The 24,121-nt window shown below is 44.0% G+C and overlaps 1 protein-coding gene across 1 annotated transcript in view; it reads left to right on the top strand.

Moving 5' to 3' along the window:
• CRTAM (cytotoxic and regulatory T cell molecule) overlaps positions 1–24,121 on the top strand; it is a 227,533-nt gene that overhangs the window by 48,309 nt on the left and 155,103 nt on the right. The window contains exons 3-5 of the mRNA XM_078681832.1: positions 6,789–6,941; positions 9,279–9,413; positions 19,238–19,399. Of these exons, the coding sequence (XP_078537958.1) occupies positions 6,789–6,941; positions 9,279–9,413; positions 19,238–19,399 (450 nt within the window). The remainder of the gene's footprint in view (positions 1–6,788; positions 6,942–9,278; positions 9,414–19,237; positions 19,400–24,121) is intronic.

Raw genomic sequence — 24,121 nt, 5'->3', positions numbered from 1 at the left:
CTGGTTTTCCTGTGAGCTGCCACATTGGTTTTGGATAAATCAATATGTCTTACTATTCATAAATAGAAATGTGAAATTTTAAAGTGCAGAGTTACAATTGTTCTGTCTAGTCTAACAGGGGAGTTCAGCTGAACTTCCTTGTAGTGACAGTGACATCCGTGGTAGTGGGGTGTCTTCTTTCCATTACCTTGAGGGGCACGAATACTGATGAGCTTCCACAGATAAATACACTTTTAAATAGATATGTTGCTTGGAATTGATGTGCTACCTTATATGCCACCACTACCTCTTGTATATATTGTGCCCACAAGGTTTCTCTCAAAGCAACTTTCAACGACTCCTTATTCAGAATAGCACGTTAAGCACAACTTTTAACAATCTTGTTCATGCTCTCTGCCAACCCATTCGCCTGTGGCGAATAAAGAGAAGTCTTAAGATGAACAATGGCAAACTAGAAAAAAATGCTCCATTTCCTGTGCCCCTTTATCAGTAACTAGCAGCCCGTTCCGACGTTGTCCGGGTATGAATTGCTGCAGGCCGATTGCCGCGCCCATTGGCCACGCCCCCAGAACACGAAATATTGCCCAATAAAAATTACCATAACAAATGCCTAAATCCTAATATGTGAGCGCCCTCCATAGAACTTCTGGTGGGAGGTGTGTCTAAAAGTGTATCTCGGTGCTGGCCATCAATGAGAGAGACCTGTGCATTTTTCAAATGGGTGGTGAAACAATATAAGTATGTTGCTGGAGATGTGGCCCACCGTGCCAGCAATGTACTTACCGGGGGAGGGATAGGCCCTTTCTTGCTATTTCCGTGGAGGTGGGCCTTGTTTCCGGATGTGCGTCGCGCGAGGCCTGTGCGCAACAGAAGTGGTAAATCTCCAGTGTGCGCATCAGGCGTCACCGGACGATACGGCGAGATTAGATTTCCTTCATATGGCCCCTGTTTGCGCTCCTTCCGGCCCTTGGGAATAGCGCCATGCCTGACCTACATACAGTAAAGCAGGTGCACGGCACTGGGAGCGCAGGGCAAGCACACCCGGAGCTGGAATGTACGCTCACTTTTTTTTCTTCGTTATGCCGTGCCCCGCACATGCCCACGCCCCCAGCACAGGATATGAGACATGGCATGAAGGGCGGAACGTACCACACGTTTTTGTAATGCCGCGCCCCAGCACACGCCCACAGCACATGATATGAGACATGGCATGAAGGGCGGAACGTACCACACGCCCCCAGCGTTTGTCACGCCCCCAGCACACGCCCACAGCACAACGCAGACACGCCCACAAGGGTCTACTTTGCTGGCACGGTTCTTTTACCTTTTAAATGTATATGGTGGGTGTCTGCGTAGCCTTTGTCCTTCTGCTGCAACTCCCCTTTCCAACGCTGTATTGGGTGTTGTGATTGGTGCTGTGGTTACTGAGATTACCCGCCTCAAAGGTTTGGGCTCTCTCTTTATAATATTAGTATGGATTAAGGTCTTGGAAATTCCTTCTCTGGAAATTTCATCTTTAAGAAACTCAATTACAGTCATAGGGCCAGATGTAGGTAGCCAAATACCGGTCGGTAAGGGCCGATTTCGGCCATTACCGACCGGTATTTGGCTTTTGAGATGTAGGTGGGTCGTTATTTACAGAATCGGTATATTTACCGATTCGGTAAATTTACCACTTCGGTATTTTACCGAATCGGTAAATATACCGATTCTGTAAATCCATATGTAGCTGACACTCCTAAGAGTGCCACAGACCCTTAAGAGTCGGTATTTTACCACACAATCCTATTGTGTGGTAAAATACCGAATTCAGGTGTGCATGCACATCTGTGCATGCACACCTGTGCAATGTGACACACAGACATGCCCTTAGGGCATGTATGTGTGCCACATGTCACACAAGCCTGTACTTGGGGTGCTAGAGGGTGTCAAAGTGACATCCCCTGCACCCTTGCAGGATTCGGTATTTACCGATTCTGTAAATACCGATTCTGTATTCCCCATTGATTCCTATGGGCTTCAAGGCCCATAGGAATCAATGTGAAATACCGATTCGGTATTTACAGAATCGGTAAATACCGAATCGGTAATAGGAAAATAAGATTTACCTACATATGCCTCCTTCCTATTTACCTACTCTTAAATACCGAATCGGTATGATTCGGTATTTAAGAGTCGGTAAATAGGAATTACCTACATCTGGCCCATAGTATTTACTACAGGCACACATTTGGTTACAGCCCATTTGGATATATAATCCACAAGTAAAATCACATAACGCTCATCATGGGTCAACAACTCAAATAGCAATGTCCATTCATAATTTAGTCCAGGGCTGGACAGGCACCTCGACATGTGAAACCGGTGCTGAGAAAGTCTTCTTACATTTATCATTGTTTGCACATTGCCAGAAATCTTTCACCTCCACCTCATGGTCAATACTGGGCCACCAGTACCACTCACAAAGTCTTACTTTGGTCTTGTTATGACGCAAATGCCCTTCATGTGCCAGATTAATGAGTTTGCTTTTTAAACCACTGGGAGCCACCGCACGTTTCCCTCTAAAGATCTTTCCATCCAAAATGCTCAAATCATCTTTCACACCGAAGAAATTTCTCAAAGTAGAAGACAAAATCTTTCTCTCCGTCCAACCTTTCACAATGAAGTCCTTTAAAACATCAAAATCAGGGTCATTTGAATAAGAATCAGCCCACTCCTTGTGTTCTAATGCTGATTCACAAACCTAATTTACCGTTACACAATCAACATTGTCCTCATCAAGCTGAATAGGCAACCTAGACATGCAATCAGCCATGCAATTCTTTAAACCATGGATAAATTTAACCACAAAATTGAAGTTGGACAAACCATCCACCCATCTGGAGATTCTGGGGGAAAGATTATCCATCTCTCTACACGTAAAAAACCTGCAGAGTGGTTTATGATCAGATCTGACAGTAAAAGGTATTCCTTACAAAAAGAATTTGAAATGAAGAACTGCCTAATATACAGCAAGCTCCTCCCGTTCTATAACAGAGTATCCCTCTTACGCTCCTCTCAAGGCACAAGAAGCAGAAGCAACTACTTTTAAGACTCCATTGTCAACTTGAGCAAGTACAGCACCCAACCCACTGATGCTAGCATCTGTGGATAAGATTGTTCTCTGGTTGACATCAAAATGACCCAAAGTGGGTAATTTTGCAATACAATCCCTAATACCATTAAAAGCCACTTCACATTCATTGGACCGGACATACTGAGATCCCTTTTTCAACAAAGATCACAAAGGTTGAGAAATACAGGCAAAATTTTAAATGAATTTGGGCAAGTCCAAAAGGTGTTCTAATAAACTGGAATGCACCTATTGGTGTTACAAATGAAGTTAAGTGTTTAGAGTCCGGATGCAGTTTTAACTGGTGGTAAGTGGAGGACAAGTGCATTACATTGAAAATTCTAGCATCTTTTATGAGGTCCAAGGTTTCTGTGATATTCGGCAAAGGTTGTCTGTCGACCCAAATGAACTTCTTCAAACCTCTCAAATCTGCACACAAACCAATCTTTCACACCATCCTTAGGTGCCTACACCACTGGAGCCAACCACTCCAAACTCTCCATTTCTTCAATAACTCCTCTCTCTTTAAGCTTCTTGATCTCCAGCTCCAATGGAGCCAGCATCAAGTGTGAAACTTTCCTCACTTTGAAAACACTTGGTAGAGCACCACTCTTCAAAATAATTCTAGGTTCAAAATGTTTAAGTAAACCAAGATTGCTACCAAACACCTTTGAAAATGTTGTACAAATATCCAAAGACACATCTTCCTTGGCCAGCACCAAAACTTTCTGTTTACTGTTGGGATTAAGTGTGATGCCCATATTTCTCTGATGTCTCCAGCCAAAAAGATTGTCTACCCTCTTCGCAACATACATTTTACCAACCGCTTCACGATCAGCAAATTGGATCTTTTTCACACAATACCTAAGTACATCAATCCTCACACCCCCGTAACTCACAGAGTTGATATCAGGAGGCAACAGCTCAACATCCTCACTTCCAAATGTAGTGGTCCAATTTACCTCCAATCATTATTTCACATTCAGGCATCTCAATCGGATCCTCATCCACACGCCCATCATCACGCACACTTGAAATGACCTTCACTTCCTCATCCAAATATTTCACACCTTGCTGTTTGAATCCTCGACATACAAAAGCATAATGTCCTTTCATGCCACTCTTCTTGCAAAATGCAAATCTCGCAAAACACCGAGGACTGTTTGACCAATGTCCTTCACTGCCACACCTGAAACATTTTGGACCTCCAGATCTAGCATCAACAGCAGGATATTTTTTCTTCTCAAAGTCTTTATTAACCACAAACCCAACTCTGTCATCGTCCTTGACCACATGTTTATCCGCCCCTTGACTTCGCTGACAGATGACTGCACCCACTCCATCTTTACCTTTCTCCTCAGGCATCTCCCGTACCCAAATACTTGTATTCTTCATTCCTCAATAATAGCTACATCATCTTTCAAATTAGGATTCTTACTTAACAATTTTTCTTGTACTTTAACATTATTTGGGCATCCAACTATTTGATCTCTGATCAATGAATCGGTTAAATGCTCAAAATCACATGTATGCGCTAAGGTTTTAAAAGCAGCCACATAGCTACTAATTTTCTCCAGCTTCCCTTGCACCCTTGAAAATAATTTATGCTTTTCCAACGCCACATTAATTTGTGAGCCAAAATGCTTTTCAAGCATTAACACCGACATGTCATAAACATTACAAGGTTCACCACTGCCATCAACTATTTCAATAATATCAAGACACTCATAAATACGTCTTCCTTCTATACCCAGATTATGTAAAAGTATAGCTTGTTTCTGATTAACTGAAAATTTCTCACCCCCAATAGCTATAAGGTAATCTGTCGACAACACCTTACACACTGAGGATAAGTACCACGAAAGGAATCACAATGAAAATTAAGTGTGTGTATCACTGGCAACATTTGACACACGCACAATAGTTCCCCCAACGTGAATCAAAGTGTGTACATCACTGTGTGCACTTCCGATTCCTCTTCAGCTTAACTGCACTTCCTGGCACTCCACCAACAGGACAATAAAGCTGATTCAAAATAGCCTGCACTGTATGTGCAACCCCCCAAAAAAATTATGACATCCAAAATGGCTGATGCTGTCAATGTATCATGACGTCGACTTGTTGGAGCCAAAAGTTACTTCTAAAATGGCAGCTGCCAATCTGTAGTCTTGTGTTTCAGGAGCAGCACTACGTCACAACGTCCGTATCAATCACCGTATCACATCGGTACACTCACGGTGGCAGTTGAGATGATTACCACGTCATCATAAGGATGCTGGACACCGTTCCATACACATTCACCTGGATCGCTGGTCAAGCTCAACTCTGCACATTCCTCACAGTGCCGCAACTCACAAATTGCCGCATGCCGAGTAGACAGATTTCTCGAGCTTGTCGTCCCTCAATAATACACCTCACCGGTAAGAGGGCAATCCATAGATCCCCAATGTCTATAATGAAGACATATCTTCAGAAAAGTAGGTTTGTTTTTCTTCTTCTTTTCTTTTCTTTTTAGGGTTGATGTTCTTAATCCCAATCGTCGCCAATGTTAAGTAATAATTCGTCCAGACACAGGAGTGTGTCTTAAAGGTTTATTGTCAAGTACAAACCATCAACCCTAACAGACCTGTGTGTGAAAGCAGCATTGGGAGGGTAAAGAAATATGGGGTAGTAATGTGGAAGATGGCAATAGAAAATTCAGCAATAGTACAAAGGACGAGAGATATGGAAGGATGCAAACGGGGTAAAAAACCAAAGAACAGTGGAGAGTAGAATCAGAAGAAACAATCAGAAGAGGAGGAAAACATCTGGCAAATGGATATTGCATGAGCCAGACTGGAAATCTCTTTGGAAGAGGAGAAGTTCCAGCTCACTGTTCAAGGTTGCTTGTGAGTTGGTGTATAGGCTTGGGGGAGAGAACTCCTAATTCAATTTGCCCTGATCAGACAGGGTTGTACCATTATGCGCTCTAAAAGCAGTGCTTCCTACTATGTACCAATCTGAGCCCACCAGACGCTTTCAGCCTCATTGCTGAGTGCTGTGAGTTAAAGATGTGTAAGACCTTGTGGGTAATGCAAGGCATATTACAGAGTTCTCCAGGTTCCAAGGGAGCCAATGAAGTATTTATAACACTTGGGAAAATCTTTTAGTTTGAGTATGAAGCTTGTCACAGCATGTCACACTGCCTTCAAGGAGGCAAAAAGCTATTTTCGAAATCTGGTCAAAGGTATGTTACCGAAAAAACAGGGGATTGAACAAGAGTCTTGAGCAGGTGCGGGGGCAGAGGAGCGTCGCCCCACTACTCTTTGAGCAGGAAAAATGTAATTATAATAACATAGTCGTTTTCTTTTTCTCAGGTTCTGGGCTGGGTTAGGGCGGGATGGTGGCTGGAGGTGCAGGGGGCGGAGTGGTTTGCCCACTCCAAGTTCCCATGACCGCTTGGTGCGCATTTTGCATGTTTCCCACCAGGCTGGATTACACAGCCTGGTGGGGAACATGCCCAGGCCCCCAGGCTCATCTGAGCAAAGATCCATGGCGCTCAGACCAACCACAACGCTCATTTAATAAGATACAGATGGAGATGCTGCATCATCTCGATTTTAATAAAATATTGCTTAATTTCACATTAACGGGTTATTTTTCAAAACTCAATTAACCCTCTGTATTTACTTTTTAGTGCTACATGACAGAAGATATGAACTTACTCATTACTCGCCACAAGAGCTTACTATCACCTTATCTAATGTCAGCGTTGCGGATGAAGGCATTTACAGGTGTTTGTACTACAGTAATCCATTGCGCACCACAATAGTGAACGTCACTGTTTTAGGTGAGTAGTGGTAAAGAAGAAATGAATGTAAAATGTAGAATAATTTCAATTTCAAAATCATTATTGCATGATTTAAAAGGTTAAGAAATGGTCACGGTCGGTAAAGTGTTCCCAAAGGTATCTCCTGCAAAAAAGCAAATAATATTAAAGTGCAGAATCTTTTCAATTTCAGAATTTGTATGGTATGATGGTGTGATGTGGTCTGGATACTATCTCTGTACGTGTCTTCCCAGCCTACCAGTCACTGTATCAAGAAGAGGAGGGCCTCCATCTGAGCCTCCACGGTCACTGGGTAGCTAAAAGAGGCAAGAGTGACCCTCTAACTGTAGCATCATTCGCTCAGTCAACCCACAGCCCAGTCCAGACTCTCACCTGTCAGTGGATGAGCATGAAATGGGCCGACCAACACGATCAGCTTTACTTACTCAGCAGCTGCCCTGCTAGGTGTCACACATTAACACAACCATCCCCAATCCTTGCAGGGATGATAGGAAATGATTTATATGCATTTGTTTGATCTGAGATGCATGGAACTTGACCGGGTCAGTGCCTTTATCGGTGCTACAGGAGCTTAATAGAACTGATCATCTGATTACGTCTTCTGAGTGGGTGGACACACAGATATTGGGAGAGTTAAACTCTTGTGTATATGTGGCTGTGATTGGCAGCTCGGTCTTTAAGCTCAAAACTACCTGGCTGCTGATCTCACAGTAGAGTTTCACAGACCTCACCAGGGCCAGGCAGGGCACAAGCCAGAGCATGAATGGGACTGGGTTCCCTGAGCATCCTGCCTTTTGGATTCCTGTGAAATAGTATGGTAATATTTCTTGTTAGACATAAAGTAAATACATGTCATCTATCCTGTTTGACTTGACTGGAACAAGCTTCAATTGTGCTCAGTTCTGTCAGGATCACAAGGCAAAATTGCCACACAAGCTGTAATACTTTCAAGACTGGGTTATAGTAACAGCCTCTCATTTGGTATTTCCAAAGCAGGACTGTCAAAACTTCAAGTGCAGCAGATGCAGGTGCAGTGATTCATTTGATATTCAGATTTAGTGAAAGGACATGTAAGGGCCTTCAGATATAAACCGCAGTGGTTGCATGTAAATAAATAGATCTTCCTTAAGTTCCTGTGTATGTGCTGTGTATGTGCTTTCAGGCGATCCGCAAGAGGGGGCCATAGTATCTATAAGAAAAAGTTTTGAGATTCACCCAATTGCCCTTCCGATGACCATAATCTGCTGATCCCAAGTTGTAAGAAGTCATTTTCTGGAGGCAGATCTTTAATCTATACAGCAAAAAATACTGAAGCTCATTACCACATACCCTAAAAGTAATCTCTTCACACCTTCCTTTCAGAAAGACTTTTAACACACTGATTTTTGCATAATGGGGATTTAGAGTTAGTGTTCTGCAGTGACTTCTTAGCTCTCAGTACCAGAATGGTGTTTAAGATTAAGTTTGTGCTCTACAAGTATCCCTAACATAACATACTATAATATACTAGTTAGCCAAATGACAACTCCATAGTAGTACGCAAGCCTTGCCCTCTGTCTCTGGTCTTATTGAAGTGGTTAGGAATGTGTGGGCGATGGGGAAGAGATGGACACACTAGCAAAGCACTTTACATGCTTAATGAATCCAGCGAATGCGCACCTGGCAATGATATGACACAGGCTTAGGCATCCTGGCACGGAAGAATAGCTGGCATGGAGTGTTGTCCAGCCTGAACGTGACAGCTCTTTATGAATATGGGTTTATATATAATTTTAAAGTGACTGTGCTCTTTGCTATGGTAATCTAATAACACAGACGCAAGGTCTTTAGTCTGGCTCCCGCCCAATGAAGACCAATGCATTTAGGCAGCCCCCTGTAGTAGCTGCAGCTGGTTTGGCTGGATCTACCAGCACCCAGGCACCGCAACAACACTCGAAAGTATAATCACACACCCCAGAGCTTGCAAAATTGCCTCCATCCCGCCATCTAGCTGGGGATTACCTGATGCCCCAAATGTCCAGTCCGGCCATTGCAAACGTTGAATTGGAAGGTTGTCAGGATGCCAAATAGGGTTAGTTATAGAGGGTGGCATGATGCCAGGTCTTTTAGTTTGTTTTAGGGGTTCAGTGTCAGGACTCAATTTGTTTTTTTAGCTTGAACTGGGAGGCTTCTTCTGAGAGTGGTGGAAAGGGTGGCAGGTACTTTAAGGGGAAAATGGGCTGCAGGAGGAGAGGATAGTTTTGTATGCATCCTCAAGGAAGACATGTAAGTAGAGGAACTGTTGGGATTCAACCAGATCCGATATCCAAAAAATAACCTTTACATTATCTGTCCTAGCTGCTCCTTCCTCACCAGCATTAGAAATCATCATACATAACCAACAAAAAAGAATGGTACTGAGCTGCACTACATGGGGAAGTAAACCGCCGCCTACAATTACATGGCTTATAGATAACAGCTTTGAAGTCTATGGTAAGATTATTTTAAATATTTGAAATGCAAATACTCTTCTAATTTATTTCTTTTTTTGCTCCATTTGAAAGAGATCCATCTAGGCCTTATCAGAATTGTATGTGACATTAAGGGGCCGATTATGATGGTGGACGGACCTGAGTCCGTCCGCCACCATAGAGTAGGAGGGAACCTCCGCATTGCTTGCGGAGTTCCCTCCTGTGCAATTAGGATGTGACTGCCACCCTGGCGGTCACATCCTCTATTTTTACCATTGCGGCAGGTGCGGCTTCAAGCTGCATCCGCCGCAATGGTAAAAATGAAAGCTGTGCGGTGCCTTCCGCTCTGTGCACGCAAATGCAGGGCGGTACCATAGGTACCCCCCATGTGCACCCCCCACCCCGCCTTCACCCCTGGGGGCCCGCAACGGGCCCCCAAACAAGAATCCATATGCCTTTGCACGGCGGACATGCCGGCGTGTAAAGGCATTGACATTCAGATATCCTAATGTGGCTGGCGGTGTCCGAGAGACACCGCCACCATATTAGGCCTTTTCCTCCACGATTGTAAGCCAACCGCGGCGGAAAAGCAGCGGACTTAAACCAGGACCCACCAGCCATCCTAATGTGGCAGTGGGTCTTTGGTGGGTCCACAGAGGATTTTCCGCATCCGCCGGGCCGGCTGTGGCTTCCGCCGGCCCGGGGGATGCGGAAAATCCTCCATCGTAATGGGCCCCTTAGTTAGTAAAGGACCATATCAAGGTATGTCATCATTCCAACAAAGATATACTCCTGGCAAGGAAAGACATAAGAGCAATTTGGGGTACGAACAGGAGACGGCAGAACCACCAACATTGATGGTTGTGGGTGGAGGAGGGTGTTCATGGGTAAATATTATCATGCAGGAAAAAACATTTTGCATGCAAAATTGTAGATGTCACGAATCCATATGTGGAAATACTACACCTAACTAATGCAGTACACAAGGAGGCTGATTGTTAAACATTTGCATGGGCCAAGTCCAAAAATTCCTGATTCACAGCACAGGATTGGCAGCCATTTACCCTTGCAAAAGAGGTTTGCTGTACAGAAATTCTCCCAATATGTGAAATTTCTTCATTCAAAAATCCAGGGATAATGGGAAGGTTTTGGGGCATTTTTGGATAGGTCCACCTGTTGGTACACTTCCCCAGACTTCTTGGTTTGTGGCTATTTACTAGTAGTTTACATGTGTCAACCCACCCTAAAAATGGACAAAGATTTACTCTTGCAAACAAATATGTAAGATTATTTACAGGGTACAGCTGGGAGCGAATTCTTCTGAAAAAAATGTGTTTATGTACGGGGGTTTCTTCCTGGGGAAAACATTACCGCTTGGTGAAAAGTAAATCATGCAAAATGCACATTTGTGTTCAGTTTAGCATTTAGAATTGTACGCCCATCACAAATCCATATATACAAATATTTACTTACAATGATATAATTGACTCCTGGAATTATTTTAGGTTACCAAAAGTGAAAGAAATGTACTCCAAATGTGAGTAAACTGAGAAGATGTGGGGGTTGCACAGTTTCTATTAAACAAGCTGTGGTATCCTGCGCCATGGAAGTTGGAGGTGCTAGATTGTGGCATTCTAAGCGGGCTGTTAGAGAGCAGGTTTATGGTGTGAGACAGCTTCTTTTTGGGCAACTAAACTTACCTTCCATCTCGTCTTTGTGTGAGTCTGCATTCTTCAAGGATGTAATACAGACCTAGTCTAAAGTAGTTGCCAGTTATTGGCCTACCAATTGTCAGTGCCAGTGGAATTATACAGCAGGGTTGGATCAAATTACACAGCAGGGTTGACTGAAATAGGAATAAAAAAACAGAAATTATGTGGCCTAATGTGACATATATTATGATAATATTACGTCATTAGTTTGATATTTTTAAACATTAACACTCTGAGCAAATATTTATCCTCATTAGTACCAGTTTAACACCCAAATATAGCAAAAGGCAACAGAGGTGACAAGTCAACCTTTGCCAGAACTTTCACTGTTGGCAACATGATTTGCAGTGTTTTTAATTACTTTTGATCTGTTTAAACTGGAAAAAATATGTTATTGTTAAAATCTGGAGTTTATGCAGCAGATGGTCAATTCTGTGGCAAATGCTGCAAATCTATATTTATACGCAAAACGCTACAGCCGCCAATTCGCATAATCCCCGAGGCCCAGCTCATATTCCACTGTGATTTAAACTTTTCTCATAACTACGCGCTTGTATAGTTTGTCTTCGGAAGTTGTAATATCTCCTTGCACACACGAGCTGATGCTGAAATTTGTTGTGTCGTTTTCTCCAAGATAACTGTAATACTGTTTTCGTATTGACTTTGAAATGTAATGTTGGCTTACCTTTTTTTGCAACAATGCAAAGGATACGAAAACACACATGCATACATTTTGTGAAGGGTTGGTAATGAGTATCTGCAAGAGTTACAGAAAGCTCGCTAGAGAAAAACTTAACATAGCCCTTTTTTGTTTCACAAACTTTAGAGGACCAGGCTCTTACTGGCACCTACTCAGATACCTATGCTAAACAGCAAGCAAATGTAATACATGTTCTATCGGGTCATGGAGACAAGCCGACATGAAATGTGATATTTAATGGACACTGGACCACTTTGCAAAGCTTTATCGGAGTGTGTGAGAAGATCTCGGCTGAAGTATCTCAGTCCGTCAGTCAGTCAAAATATCTTTATTCGACTCAATTAAAAGTCATACAAAGAAATTAAAAACATTTCATACAAAGAGTTTAGGAGCATTTCATACATGTTAAGATATGACAATAAAACCGTTTACTTTAAAACAAATCTAGGCATACAAAGGTTAAAAAGGAATAACGGTGGATCTAATTTGTATGTTTTTTCATCCTAGCTGCAGCTACCAAGAAATTAGCTATACAAAAAGTAATACGTGTGTTGGTCAATGATTGTAAAAAGAGCAGAGCCGGTCTCACTTGTGTGAAGCCAGCCTCCTTCAAAACTGGCACCAGATATTTTTTCCTTGGCTCTACATAAAACCCACAAAACATAACAAAATGCATAGTATCTTGGGGTGAGAAATGATCGCAGCTGCAGGGTAAAGCTAATTCCGGTTTTTCCCATGTTTTAAAAGTGCCTAAATAAAAATGTAACAAATTAAACCTAAACTTAGTTAAAAGAAACCTTTGGAATGGGATTGTAACAAAACCAAGATAAGGTGCTAAAGAAAATGAATTGACAAGTAAGTAATGACCCCTTACTGATGGTTTCACTAATTCCCTTTCCTCACGGAATGCTCTTGCCCTCCCCATAAAATGCTTTTTAACAAGATCAATGTCTTGGACCTTGATATCTTGGGGGGAAGTAAAGAGCTCTGGTCGTCCCAAATCTGAGAATGCCTTCAACAGATAGGCCAGCCAAGGGATCTTTTTAAAATGGTCTAGGGACAGGACGTCGGACATGATCTTATGGTTCAGTGAAGGTCTTCATTGAGCCACGTCTTTAACCAAAAGATCAGGGGAGCCATGTTCAACCCATCAGTGAGGAAATCTAAGCCCACCTCCATGTGTATAGAGTAAGTTGGTGTTGACTGCGGCACAGAGAGGAGTGTCCGTATGAATCTGTTCTCCGCTCTCTCGATTGGTTTCACGTTTACGTAGCCCCAGAGTGGTGAACCATATGACGCAAGAGCGACGGGTTTACTCTTGTAAATTTTTAACAACGCTTTCATGGGCCTGGCACCTAACCTACCCGCAAAGCCCATGAGGGCAGACGATGATCTAGTAACCGCCAGCCTCTTCGCCCTCACTTGAGGACCCCAGGTTCCTCTCTGATCAAAAAGGACCCCCAAGTAGGGAAAAGTGGAAACTCTAGAAACCATATCCCCTCTACACGTGAAGGTTTTTGTTCTCCTCTTACTGCTTTCTCGGCCCACCACCATGGTATGCGACTTGCTAGCATTTATTTTTAAATCAAGCTGTTCCATGAATGTGCCAAAGGCATTTAAGAGGCGTTGAAGGCCGACACCCGTGCGCGCGATTAGCACGGCATCGTCCGCGTACAGGAGCGCTGGGATCTTAACTGCTCCTGCGCGCGGAACATCGACTTCCTTCTCCTCCAAATGTGCACCCAGACCGTTAATATAAATGGTGAAGAGCAGGGGGGGCAATATACAACCCTGCCTTACCCCCTTCAGAGATTTGAAAAGGGACGTGCACCTACCCTCATTTGTGACCCGTACGGCCGCAAAAAGCTCCTGATGTAGGGAAGCCATGAATCTCACCAATGCCTCGTCGATCCCCATCTTCAGCAAGGTCATCCATAGCTTAGCCCTGTTTACCAAATCGAAGGCCGAGGAGAGGTCCATGAATGCTAGAAACAGGGACCCCTCCTTGGCCACCGTGTACTTTGATATGAGCAGGTGTAGGTTGGAGCATTGTTCGATTGTGCCTTTCCTTTCTCTGAACCCATACTGGATCTCTGACAACCCTCGACAACTCTCAACGTTATCCCTCAACCTGGACAAAAGGACTCTGCCTAAGATCTTCACCGACGAGTCCAAGAGGGATATGGGCCTATAACACCCGGGGTCGTCCCGCTGGCCCTTTTTAAAAATGGGGACGATGGTGGAAATGTCCCAGGAGGATGGTGTAGGGTTGCTATTAACGGCAGTAAATACATTGGCCAATACCTCTGCCCACAGCTTTGGGGAATGTATGAAAAAATCAGCTGGCACCCCATCGGGGCCCGGGGCCTTGTGCTTGGTTGTGGCCACAATAGCTTTCTCCACTTCTGTGCTATAAAAATGTATTGGAGTGGCGTCTAAAGTGGCCAACAACACATCTTGGATTGCCTGATCATTATCCCCATACACATTTTTTAAATGAGTCAACCACTTGTCATCTGGGATGACACAGTCCATGGCCTCGTTATTTTGGTCGGAGAAGAATGGCTGTTTGATTATTTCCCAGAATTTCCGACTGTCCTTCAGGACAACCACGGAAAGGAGGTTTTCCCAAGCTTCCCATTTGATGCTTTCCTATCTGGTTTTTATAGCTGACTTATAGATTTTCCTCAATCTAACAATCTCGCCCCTTACCCTAGGTGTTTTTTTCAAAGCTACCATCAGAGACCTGTGTGCATTTGAACATGCGGCGTCGAACCAGCGCTTCTTATTCGGTGCTCCTTTCTTAGGCTTAGCCAGGAGATCCTGCGACACCTGCCCACAGATCGACTCAAAGGCCCCTATAGTTTCACAACCCGGAGCACAAGGATTCTGGCAAACCTCAACCTGTTCCTTTATTTTCGGGAAAACCTCCGCGTAGAAGTTTTCTGGGACCACCTTAGCCCACTTAACTCTCCTACCCTGATCAGAGGTACGCAAGGTGTGGTCCAACCTCACTTTCCCCGGATTTTGCCCCATATAATCTCCCCAAGCCACTTCAAGTAAAACAGGGTTGTGGTCACTGTGGTGAGATGGCACAGTGCAGTAGGAAATCACCCGGTTTAGGATACCTTGTGTGATGAAGATATAATCAATTATGGTTCCGGGATTGGTGCCAGTGAAGGTAGCTATTCTTGGGCCACCCTCTGGTTCGTACAAGTTGAAATTTGCCAGAAGATCTTCTAGCTCCTCTCCTTCTGTGGTATGTTCAAAGTGAGGTACCTCAGGACTTTCACCCCATTCCTTGTTACTTAAACTGCATACTAACATGCAGGGATGAATGTTAAAATCACCTAGTAAAATATACTCTATATCAAGCTGAGTGTTCTGACTGCCTGACCTTAATATAGCGTCTAAAGTAGCGATATTGCTACCGCTATTGTCCCTGTTCCCTGAGTTGTAAAAATTAATGTATAAGGACCTCCTAGTGGGGTTAATCTCTCTCTCTACAATGAGGATGTTGTGCGAGTCAGTGCTAATCTGTTTTAGGGAGCCCTTCAGTTCCAAGGAAAATAACATTAACAGACCTCCCTTAGCTCTGCCAATGCGGCTAGGAATAGCCGCTTTGGCAAAGCTAATGAACCCATCCCACCAGAAGTTAGCAGTTATATCCCAGGTTTCCTGGAGGGCAATAATATTATGTCTTACAACAAACCTTATCATTGCGTTTGGAATTGAGTCCCGCTACATTCCAACTTAGTATTTTGCAGGTTTCTATAGTTCTCTTTGCCGCAAAATCGGTCTAGGGGACCCCATCTTCTGCTCGTAGATGGGGGGTTCCATTAGCCGATAAGTTACCCACTATCTCTGCTGCATTTAACTGATCATGAGAAATATCATTATCATTAACATTCTCATTAAGGGAGCCACCAACAATCTTGGCCAAAATTTGGTCAGGAGCAATTTCCCTTTCTGGAGCAACTTGCGCTTTGCGGCCTTCCAAACTGGTTGTCTCATGCATAATTGTACCATTTATAAGTCCTCTGCCCCTATCTTTGGGGTTGCTTATTATACATGAGACCCTTGATCCATTTTTTGACGTATTTGGACCCCCGTACGTCAATCGCAGTCATTTAAGTTTGCCAGAACCCCATACCTATTCACTGTGCCAAACCCCCAATCGTGGGGTGTGGCCCCCAATCCCCATCCATTTGTTGCTACATTCCACCTGGGTAGTGGGGTATTGGGATGCATCGGAAACTGCTCATCACCCAGCCAGGCTCCAAACCCATTTCCACAGCTCCCCCGGTCATTTACCGGGACACCCACCCCCCACCTGTTCGTTGTATTCCAGTTTGATCTAGGTGTTTTAGAAAATAACGCTTTCTGATGATCACCTGGCCCTGTACCAAATCTATCTACTGGGCCAATACCATGGTCATTATATATAGGTCTAAGACCCCCACCCCATCTGTTACTTCTTGTGGTCCACCCTGCTCTTGGGATATTTGGATGGATCGCATTTTGCTGCTCACTATAGAAGAATTTTAGGGTAAGAGGGATTATAGTTCCACTTCTTCGTTGGGGGGGAAGTATGTTTGACAGGACATTTGGGAGCACGGCTGCGTTTGAAAAATTTAACACTACGCAGTCCCCCTTGAACTTTTTTTGCCTGTTCCCTATCCATGTCATCCTCCTCGCCATTACAATTTCCCCTGCCAACTGCTCTTTCCCATAATGTGCCATCTGCATGTTACTTGACAGCCAGTGTAACGCCTTGCTTGTCAGGGATGAAATAGATTCTGTCTGGCCAGGGGATAAGATGGGTACATTAGCTAGTACCAGTACCAATGGTGAGGCTTCCACTATAAATTGTGCAGGGTCATCCCCTAGGGATGGCGGTGTTGGTGCAGTAGATGGGAGTATAGGGGCCTCTCTCACTGCTTCCTGGCTAAGTACAGCTGGTGGTGCCTGACCAGACGGGATGGTCTCTAATGAGCCTTCATCTGCTACTATATCACCCCCATTATTTCCCTTCACAGTGTCTACTGGTTTAGTGACAATGGTTACTACGTTCTCTATTTCTTCTACTAACTTACATTGCAGTCCACCCATCCTTTTCACCTCTGCGGTAAGCTTATCAATTTTTCCAATCAGTGGCTTAATGATAGTCTTTATCTTTAAATCTATCATATCCGCTATCCTGTTGAATAAGTCATCGTCTATAATTTGTCTAAGGTTATCTTCCTCGTGCTCCAGTTTTTTTGCCCTAGACTTTGGTGGAGAAGCGGCCCTTTTCCTCCCTGTCCGTGGTCCCCCGCGTTTGGGCTGAATTTTCCTGCAGGTTCTCACCGCCCTAGTCACAGGCACAGAGGATGAGGATTCCTCTGCTATGAATTCCACATGGGACTCGGGGTCAGACTCTGCATTTGTCTCTAAGTCAACCAACAGATCTGAGCTTTGATCAAGGCTTCCGATGTCAGGGAGGTTGGTATCAGAGATGTTCGTGCTGGGGTCTTGCGATGGTATATCAGTCATTTGCACACTAGTGGAGGGACTCTCTAAGTGAAGGACAGGGGATTGACTCAAGCCTAGCGATTGCCTTCTTTCACTGTTTATTTTATTTACCACCTGAACCAGATAATTATCTAAGGTGTTAAGCGTATCTGAAGCTCCAGAGACGATTTTCTTAGGCATATTATCAAATGATAGTAAACACTGCTATATAACACATACGAGTGTCAACAGGATAAATGCACACTAAGTACGATCACAGGGAAACTGCTTTGCTATAATAGGTGGTATGGTCTTACTTCGTCCGGCTGACTTTGATGGTTGTACGGACAGAGTGTCGGGCCCAGTCCAGTCCCGGCCAGTCTAGGACTGTCTAAGACTGTCCCGCCCTTGTCCCGGGCTTCTCCCCGTGCTTCGTCCCGCACGCGTCCCGCTACGCGGAGGGGAGGTGGGTGTCTTGTGCGCCTCCGGGCGCCTGTTGCAGCGTCACTCGACGCGCCCCCGCAAAGGCTCCTGGGGGTTGAAGTCCCCCCGCTCTGCGGCCGCTCCGATGGATGTAAGCGGCGGCGGGGGGGACTCGGCTCCTGGTGATGTGCTCGCTCCCTGGACCTCCGCAGCACCGACACGGACACAGGGTCAGGTCAGTTCGTGATATATTGCTCCCCCACAGGGTCAGGTCAGTTCGTGGTATATTGCTCCCACAGCGCTCCGGGAGTGCAGCTGTTTTATGCGCCTCCGGGCGCCTGTTGCAGCGTCGCTCGACGCGCCCCCGCAAAGGCTCCTGGGGGTTGAAGTCCCCCCGCTCTGCGGTCGCTCCGATGGATGTAAGCGGCGGCGGGGGGGACTCGGCTCCTGGTGATGTGCTCGCTCCCTGGACCTCCGCAGCACCGACACGGACACAGGGTCAGGTCAGTTCGTGGTATATTGCTCCCCCACAGGGTCAGGTCAGTTCGTGGTATATTGCTCCATCTCGTTTGTGACAGATTTTATGGATAATACGTTCCAGTGATGAGGAAAAAGTCTGTGAGTCAATAGAGGTGGACACCTGAGACTGATTCATTCATGTTTTGAAAGGGGACTCCATTACTAACTAGTGGCATGTGCAGTTTTCATTTCTCCTTTGGAAGTGGTCAAAGTTCATGATTTTTGCACTTTACAACATTGTTAAGTTTTTAATGTGTTTCTTATTATAGAACTGGTGAAGTGTTATTGGCAACAGAAGTTAAGAAACGTCTACATATGTTTCACTTATTATGTTGAAAAATAAATATACAAAATGGTAATCTGTTTGATATTCCTCCCGCAAAAACAATTTGTGGGACTATTTGCCAGATATCAGATGATCTTTTGACACTGAGTTTGCTTTTGCCTTCAAAAGTTTGACAGTAGGAAGAAAAATGTATACATGTGTGTTGAAATGTACTGCATCTTTTAAATGTCGGATACATTTTTTTTATTGTATTTTATCTCACCACATTTGTTGTTTGTATGCAAGGGATGTTTCATCTTAAAAATGAGTGTGTCAATAGTTCTTAATTTTTGTGTTTTATTTTTTTTATCTCTATCTAATCTGTCTGTCTTTGTGCACCTCTTGCTACGTCTGAGCCTCCTTTCCTCTATCACCTGCATCCCATCACAGTGCAAATGCTCTCTCTTCCTGTGTTTCATTCTTGTCTTGTACCCATCAGCTGTTCCTATTTTGAATATTAAAGTGGTAGGAAGTTTCAAATTTACTTCATGACATGTTTCCCTCAGTTTCAGTATTCCAATTTTTTATATACATTTATAACATATAACATCTGAAAAAAACATTATGCTGTACATAGTGGTGAACATCCTAGTAATGAATATGAAACAAAAAATGCAATTTCCTTCTTTATCCAGACTATTCAGTAAACATTTTTCCCCCAATTATCAATATAGGTGACACTACGTACAACTTTGAACGTAATGGAAAGAAATGCAACACAACCAGTACTCTCACTGTGAGATCTTACAGCGAACATTCTGTAGCTGAATGTGTTATTCACCATGAAAGCCTGGGCTCTAGCGTACTAATCGCCCCGTTCAAATTTACTGATGTCTGTAAGTAATGAATATATTTAGCGACACACCTGGGTATATTTATGCCCTAGTCCTTTCTTTGTGAGACTGTATCCATTGTGAATGTGTTTAGTTTTTGTGAATGTGCATGTGTTTCTAGGTGTTTCATGACGGCTGGCAGTTTGGGTTTTTGCAGAATTCCTCAAGGACCTTTTTTCAGATTAGAGACATTAGCATAGCATGGTCCAGAGAGTTGTATGCTTGACTTTGAGAAATCCATGGGTCTGAAGGTTGCAAATTCGAATCCTGGCAAAGCAGACTCAGGCCTCCTGCATTCTGAGGTCAGAAAATTGAATGCCTTAAATTGCATAATGGGAAGATCTGGTATTTAGAAATAGAAAAGTACAGTATTAAGTGTATTATTAAACTAATGATTAATATTATTATTATTAATATTATTAATAATAAAAATAATCCACCCCTGTTTAACTCCACTCCCCCTCTTGCTGTTGTGATACTGAATTTAAACATGAACGGCACAGTATTGTGTGAGTCCCTTCATTTTGTTTTGCAAAAATGACCACAACGTAATCAGGAACTAGAAGAAATGTGTTTAAATGCTATGTAAACATATTTACTTATTTGCATGGGATTAGACTCAAAATCCTTTTAACAATGTTGTATTTAAAAATAGTCTAAGTCATCCAACCTATTCCATGTCTTTTATTTTTCAATTGACAAATGCGTTCACCTCAAATGCTTTATCTCAAGGTACCCTGTTACAAGTGTGTATTGTGATTAAAAATAGAATAAAGGATATCAGTGATTCAGGGGAGTGTAGTTTTCAGTGTGAGATGTGAGATAAGAGTCAGGTGGGGAAAGGTGAACACATTTTCTTGTGACTACTAATTATAAAAAACACTTTGATGGGGTTTATATAATTATGCAAAACTTTCTTCATTGCTCCCGATCAAAGTGATTAATGAATTACCTTTGAAAGCTTTTATACAGGTCTATATTTTGATGGCAGTTGTAAATCAATTGCAGAATCTGAAAATCTCTTTCAGATAGAAAATGTATGATATATAATTAAGAGGTTTAGGCCATCCTTGGAACTGACAGTCTGACATTAATTTGTCCCATTGTTTCTGATTCAAGATCTTAGGCACTATCTGCTAGGATTTATTTGAAGACTGGCCCTTGGTGATACCTCTGGCCCTCATCTATGTGCAGCGTAGCACATTTGTACTTTCCATGCTTCTCAAAGAAACCTTGGTTTAGCTGATGGAGTTTGCCAAGAATCCAAGGAGCATGCCAGGAAATCTACAGTAGTAGTTGTTTCCTAGGATACTCCCAATTGCAAAACATACTCATGAAGATTTTCCACTAGGTGAAAAATTTACTTTTTAATATATTTCTGATTAGTACAATATTTTTCCTGTGGGGAAGATTCTGACAGAAATGCATTTGCCATGTTTCCATGGTTGGAAATTACATGCAAGAGGTATCCAAATATGTACAATATAATAGGTTTTTGGATGTTGACCTTTGATGAGACCTGAACCTAAACTTAGGTTGGTTAAAAACATACCAAACACATCATATTTCCACAGTAATATGGGCACTTTATCACATAAAATTCAGCAGCTTGAACTCTGACTGTATAAAGATTTTGTTTTCACAATCTCAAAATGGATTACATGCTAAAAGGGTAATGGATCATTTCCTTAGTGAGACTGAGCTGAGATTTCTGTATGAAATATTCACCGCAATAATGGTGTATCTCACTGAAAATGTGTATACTTTAATTTTCTGTTTATGTCTTAATTATTGGGTAAACCTCATCATGAATGACGGTGGAAGTTGGCTATTGCATGAAAACCTGTTAGATTAATTTCTCCCTCAGGCAAAAGAGGATGAGCTACTCTAAGTTTTCTTTGGTTACAAAATAGCTTTGTAGCCCACCATAGCATGCTATACTGTCCATTAAAGATCTGCTGGAGCTTTAAAGACTCGAGTCGAGGCCAAAAGCCTTTAACAAGTGAGTGGGCCATTAATGGCCGCATAGCCCAGCTACGGCGGGCTTTAAAGCTATTTGAACATTTTGTCCCATGAGGGCAGAATGTTCTAATCAGAAATACAAAAGAATTAGAGTGTGAGGGGTTGAAATCCCCCTTGGCTCTGAAGCCTTTGTTCACACAGCTCTTGTTGTGAATGTTCTACAGTTAAAAGACATTCGCAGGGCCACGTCTGTTAGCTGTCGAACATTCACAGCGAGAGTTGTGAAAGGGAGCTGAAGTCAACCCCTAATTTTTGCCAGCTTGGCTGAACTGTTTTCTGTAGTTCAGCCAAGCCAGGGAGACCCAGGAGCTGAGCAGTGTTCACCCCTCCCTCCTTCTGAAGCCCTAGTTGTAGGAGGGTAGGGTCTGCTTCCTATGGTCACCCCCATTTTTTGCTGTGATTCTCTGGTTCTTCAACTTTAATGTGGCTGTGGGCCTGCTAGTCAGACCCACAGCCCAGCTGTTCTCTCTCTAAATTGATACCATGCACTTTCGGTGTACACCAGATTGGTTACTGGGTCACCCTTGTGAGCCCTTGTACAGTGTACCAAAGGTACCCAGGGCATAGGTGCACCCTAGGCCTACCAGGGGCTGCAGCATGTATTGTGCCACCCCTGGTATGCCTGTTTACACAGCCTGGGTAAGGTGGTGTAATCACCCATTACTTAAATATAGTATACCTATATCTACCTTTAAATATAGACACATATACACCTATAAGCCACTCCTATGGTAGACCTCGACAATCTTGAAGGCAGAGTGCTTGGTTTTATGTGAGAGGGTGCCCTAGCATTAGCTGAGCCCCTCTGCAGCTTTCGGAACCATCTCCTTATAGATGTTCTATAATATAGCCATACCATATACTCTTAAGTGCATTATAATCCTTGTGGTTAATGCTAACTTTGGTTTGACTTTATCAAAACATGTCGTGTAAGGTGTCAAACACTTTGGAATACTAACCCCCCTGCCAATTCTGGCGGTAGGGGTAGCATTCCACCCTTCTAGAGGGAAAAGACATGTAAGTTACAGCTTTACCCGGTTAAAGTTAAACAGAGCCTCAGTATCACAAAATGGATGCTGCTGCCACAGACACGAGTCTGACCTCCTGCTGCTGGATGAAACTCCGGCAGGGGAGGCCTGGACAATAGGTTTCCTGCCTCGGGAGGTCTCCCCAGACAGACTTTTAGTGTATTGGGGCAGGGAGGGCTGCAAAACGAGACACTGCCTGGGGCGCACAAGGTGCTCCATGCATAGCCTGGTTCAAACCAGTTGCTGGGGCACTCCAGCCACAGCTCTGGCACAAAACTGGACAAAGGGAAAGGGGTGTAACCACCCCCTTCTCAGGTCCACCCATAGGAGGGACCTAGGCAGGTAATCCAGCCCCCATCCTGAGTATAAGTATAGGAGCTGTGTCCCCAGGACTTTAGATTATCCTGGAAAGAAACTTTGATACAGAACTCTTGGACCTTCGACATTATATTCTGACTAGAAGATGGAAGACATCTCCCTTGTGGTCAAGGAGTGACCACCCTGTTCAAACAGGCACCATCAGCAACTTTGCTGGTCTGCAGTTTCTAGGCTCCCGACGGAACCCGACGACCCTGAGACTAAAGAACTGGACTTCCAGACTTCTCTGACCCCGACCCACACCCACAGCAAAGCTGAAACCCATGGCGGACATGAGAGACGTGGGACCAGACATCTTTGATATCCTGCATTTTGCTAACTGCACTCCTTTCCTGAAGCCTCAGTAAGCTGTGCATTGGGGTACGAGAAGCCCCAGCCCGAGCATCATTTGACCTGAAGCCCAGGCCCCCACACTCCACGAGTGTTCCGTGGGCCCTGCCTTTACATTTGTGCTTGCTGCGTCTTCCCGGCTCCTTGCCTGTTGGCTAGTGAGCCCCCTGTAGTCGCCATCTTGAATCTAACTTGTGATCCTGGTTGATCCAGGCTTGCCCCAGCTTCCATACAAAGGAGAAGCGCCACAGACCTTGCTGGTCTGCAACAGAGCCAATCTCGACATCCTGCGTGGGTTCCGTTTGCCAAGGCTTGTTGGGTCCAATCCAGATACCGACACTGCAGTCATCTAGATCCATTGTGGGATAGCTTGAATCCAGCTCCTGGTCATCGTCGAGGCCTCCTGGACCTCGTGGCTGAAGAGACAAACTCACCTTCTTCACCTTAAAGCACCCGACATCGCCTGGTTCCTTCCTGGTCACTGGCTAGTGACCCAGACTCTGTCCCCTCTGCTTTCAGGTTCTTCACATCTCCAATCCACCCTTGGATCCACCCGGACACTTTTCCTCTGGTCGCCTGCAGCACTTCTTTGCAGCTCTCCATAGAAAAGGACGACGAAACCCGACACGAAAAGACACCTATGCAACCGGCTTCCCTGGGTGAGGTAACTTGAGTACTCCAGTGCTCCTGTGGGTATTGACTCTTCTAGTGTCCTAGTTTAAAAGGGTTCCATCCAAGTCCATCCGGAAGTGTCCTTTATCTTTAGCTTTGTAACTTTTACGAACACCATAGAAAGTCAATGGGAACCCGCGCCTGTGTTTAGACACTGCACATGGCTCCCGTGGGTCTCCTACTTCCTAACAACTGGTTGTTTAGTGTAGCTCCAGTGATTCTACAGGCCCTAGGCCTGCTTTCTAACTCTCACGTGGTACTTAAACAATTTTCTTAGTATATGGTTTGTGAGGCC

This window comes from Lissotriton helveticus, chromosome 3_1 (assembly GCF_964261635.1).
Source record: "Lissotriton helveticus chromosome 3_1, aLisHel1.1, whole genome shotgun sequence".
Classification (NCBI taxonomy): domain Eukaryota; kingdom Metazoa; phylum Chordata; class Amphibia; order Caudata; family Salamandridae; genus Lissotriton; species Lissotriton helveticus.
Note: the sequence above shows the minus strand (reverse complement) of the source record. Positions and strands in the feature narration are given on the sequence as shown.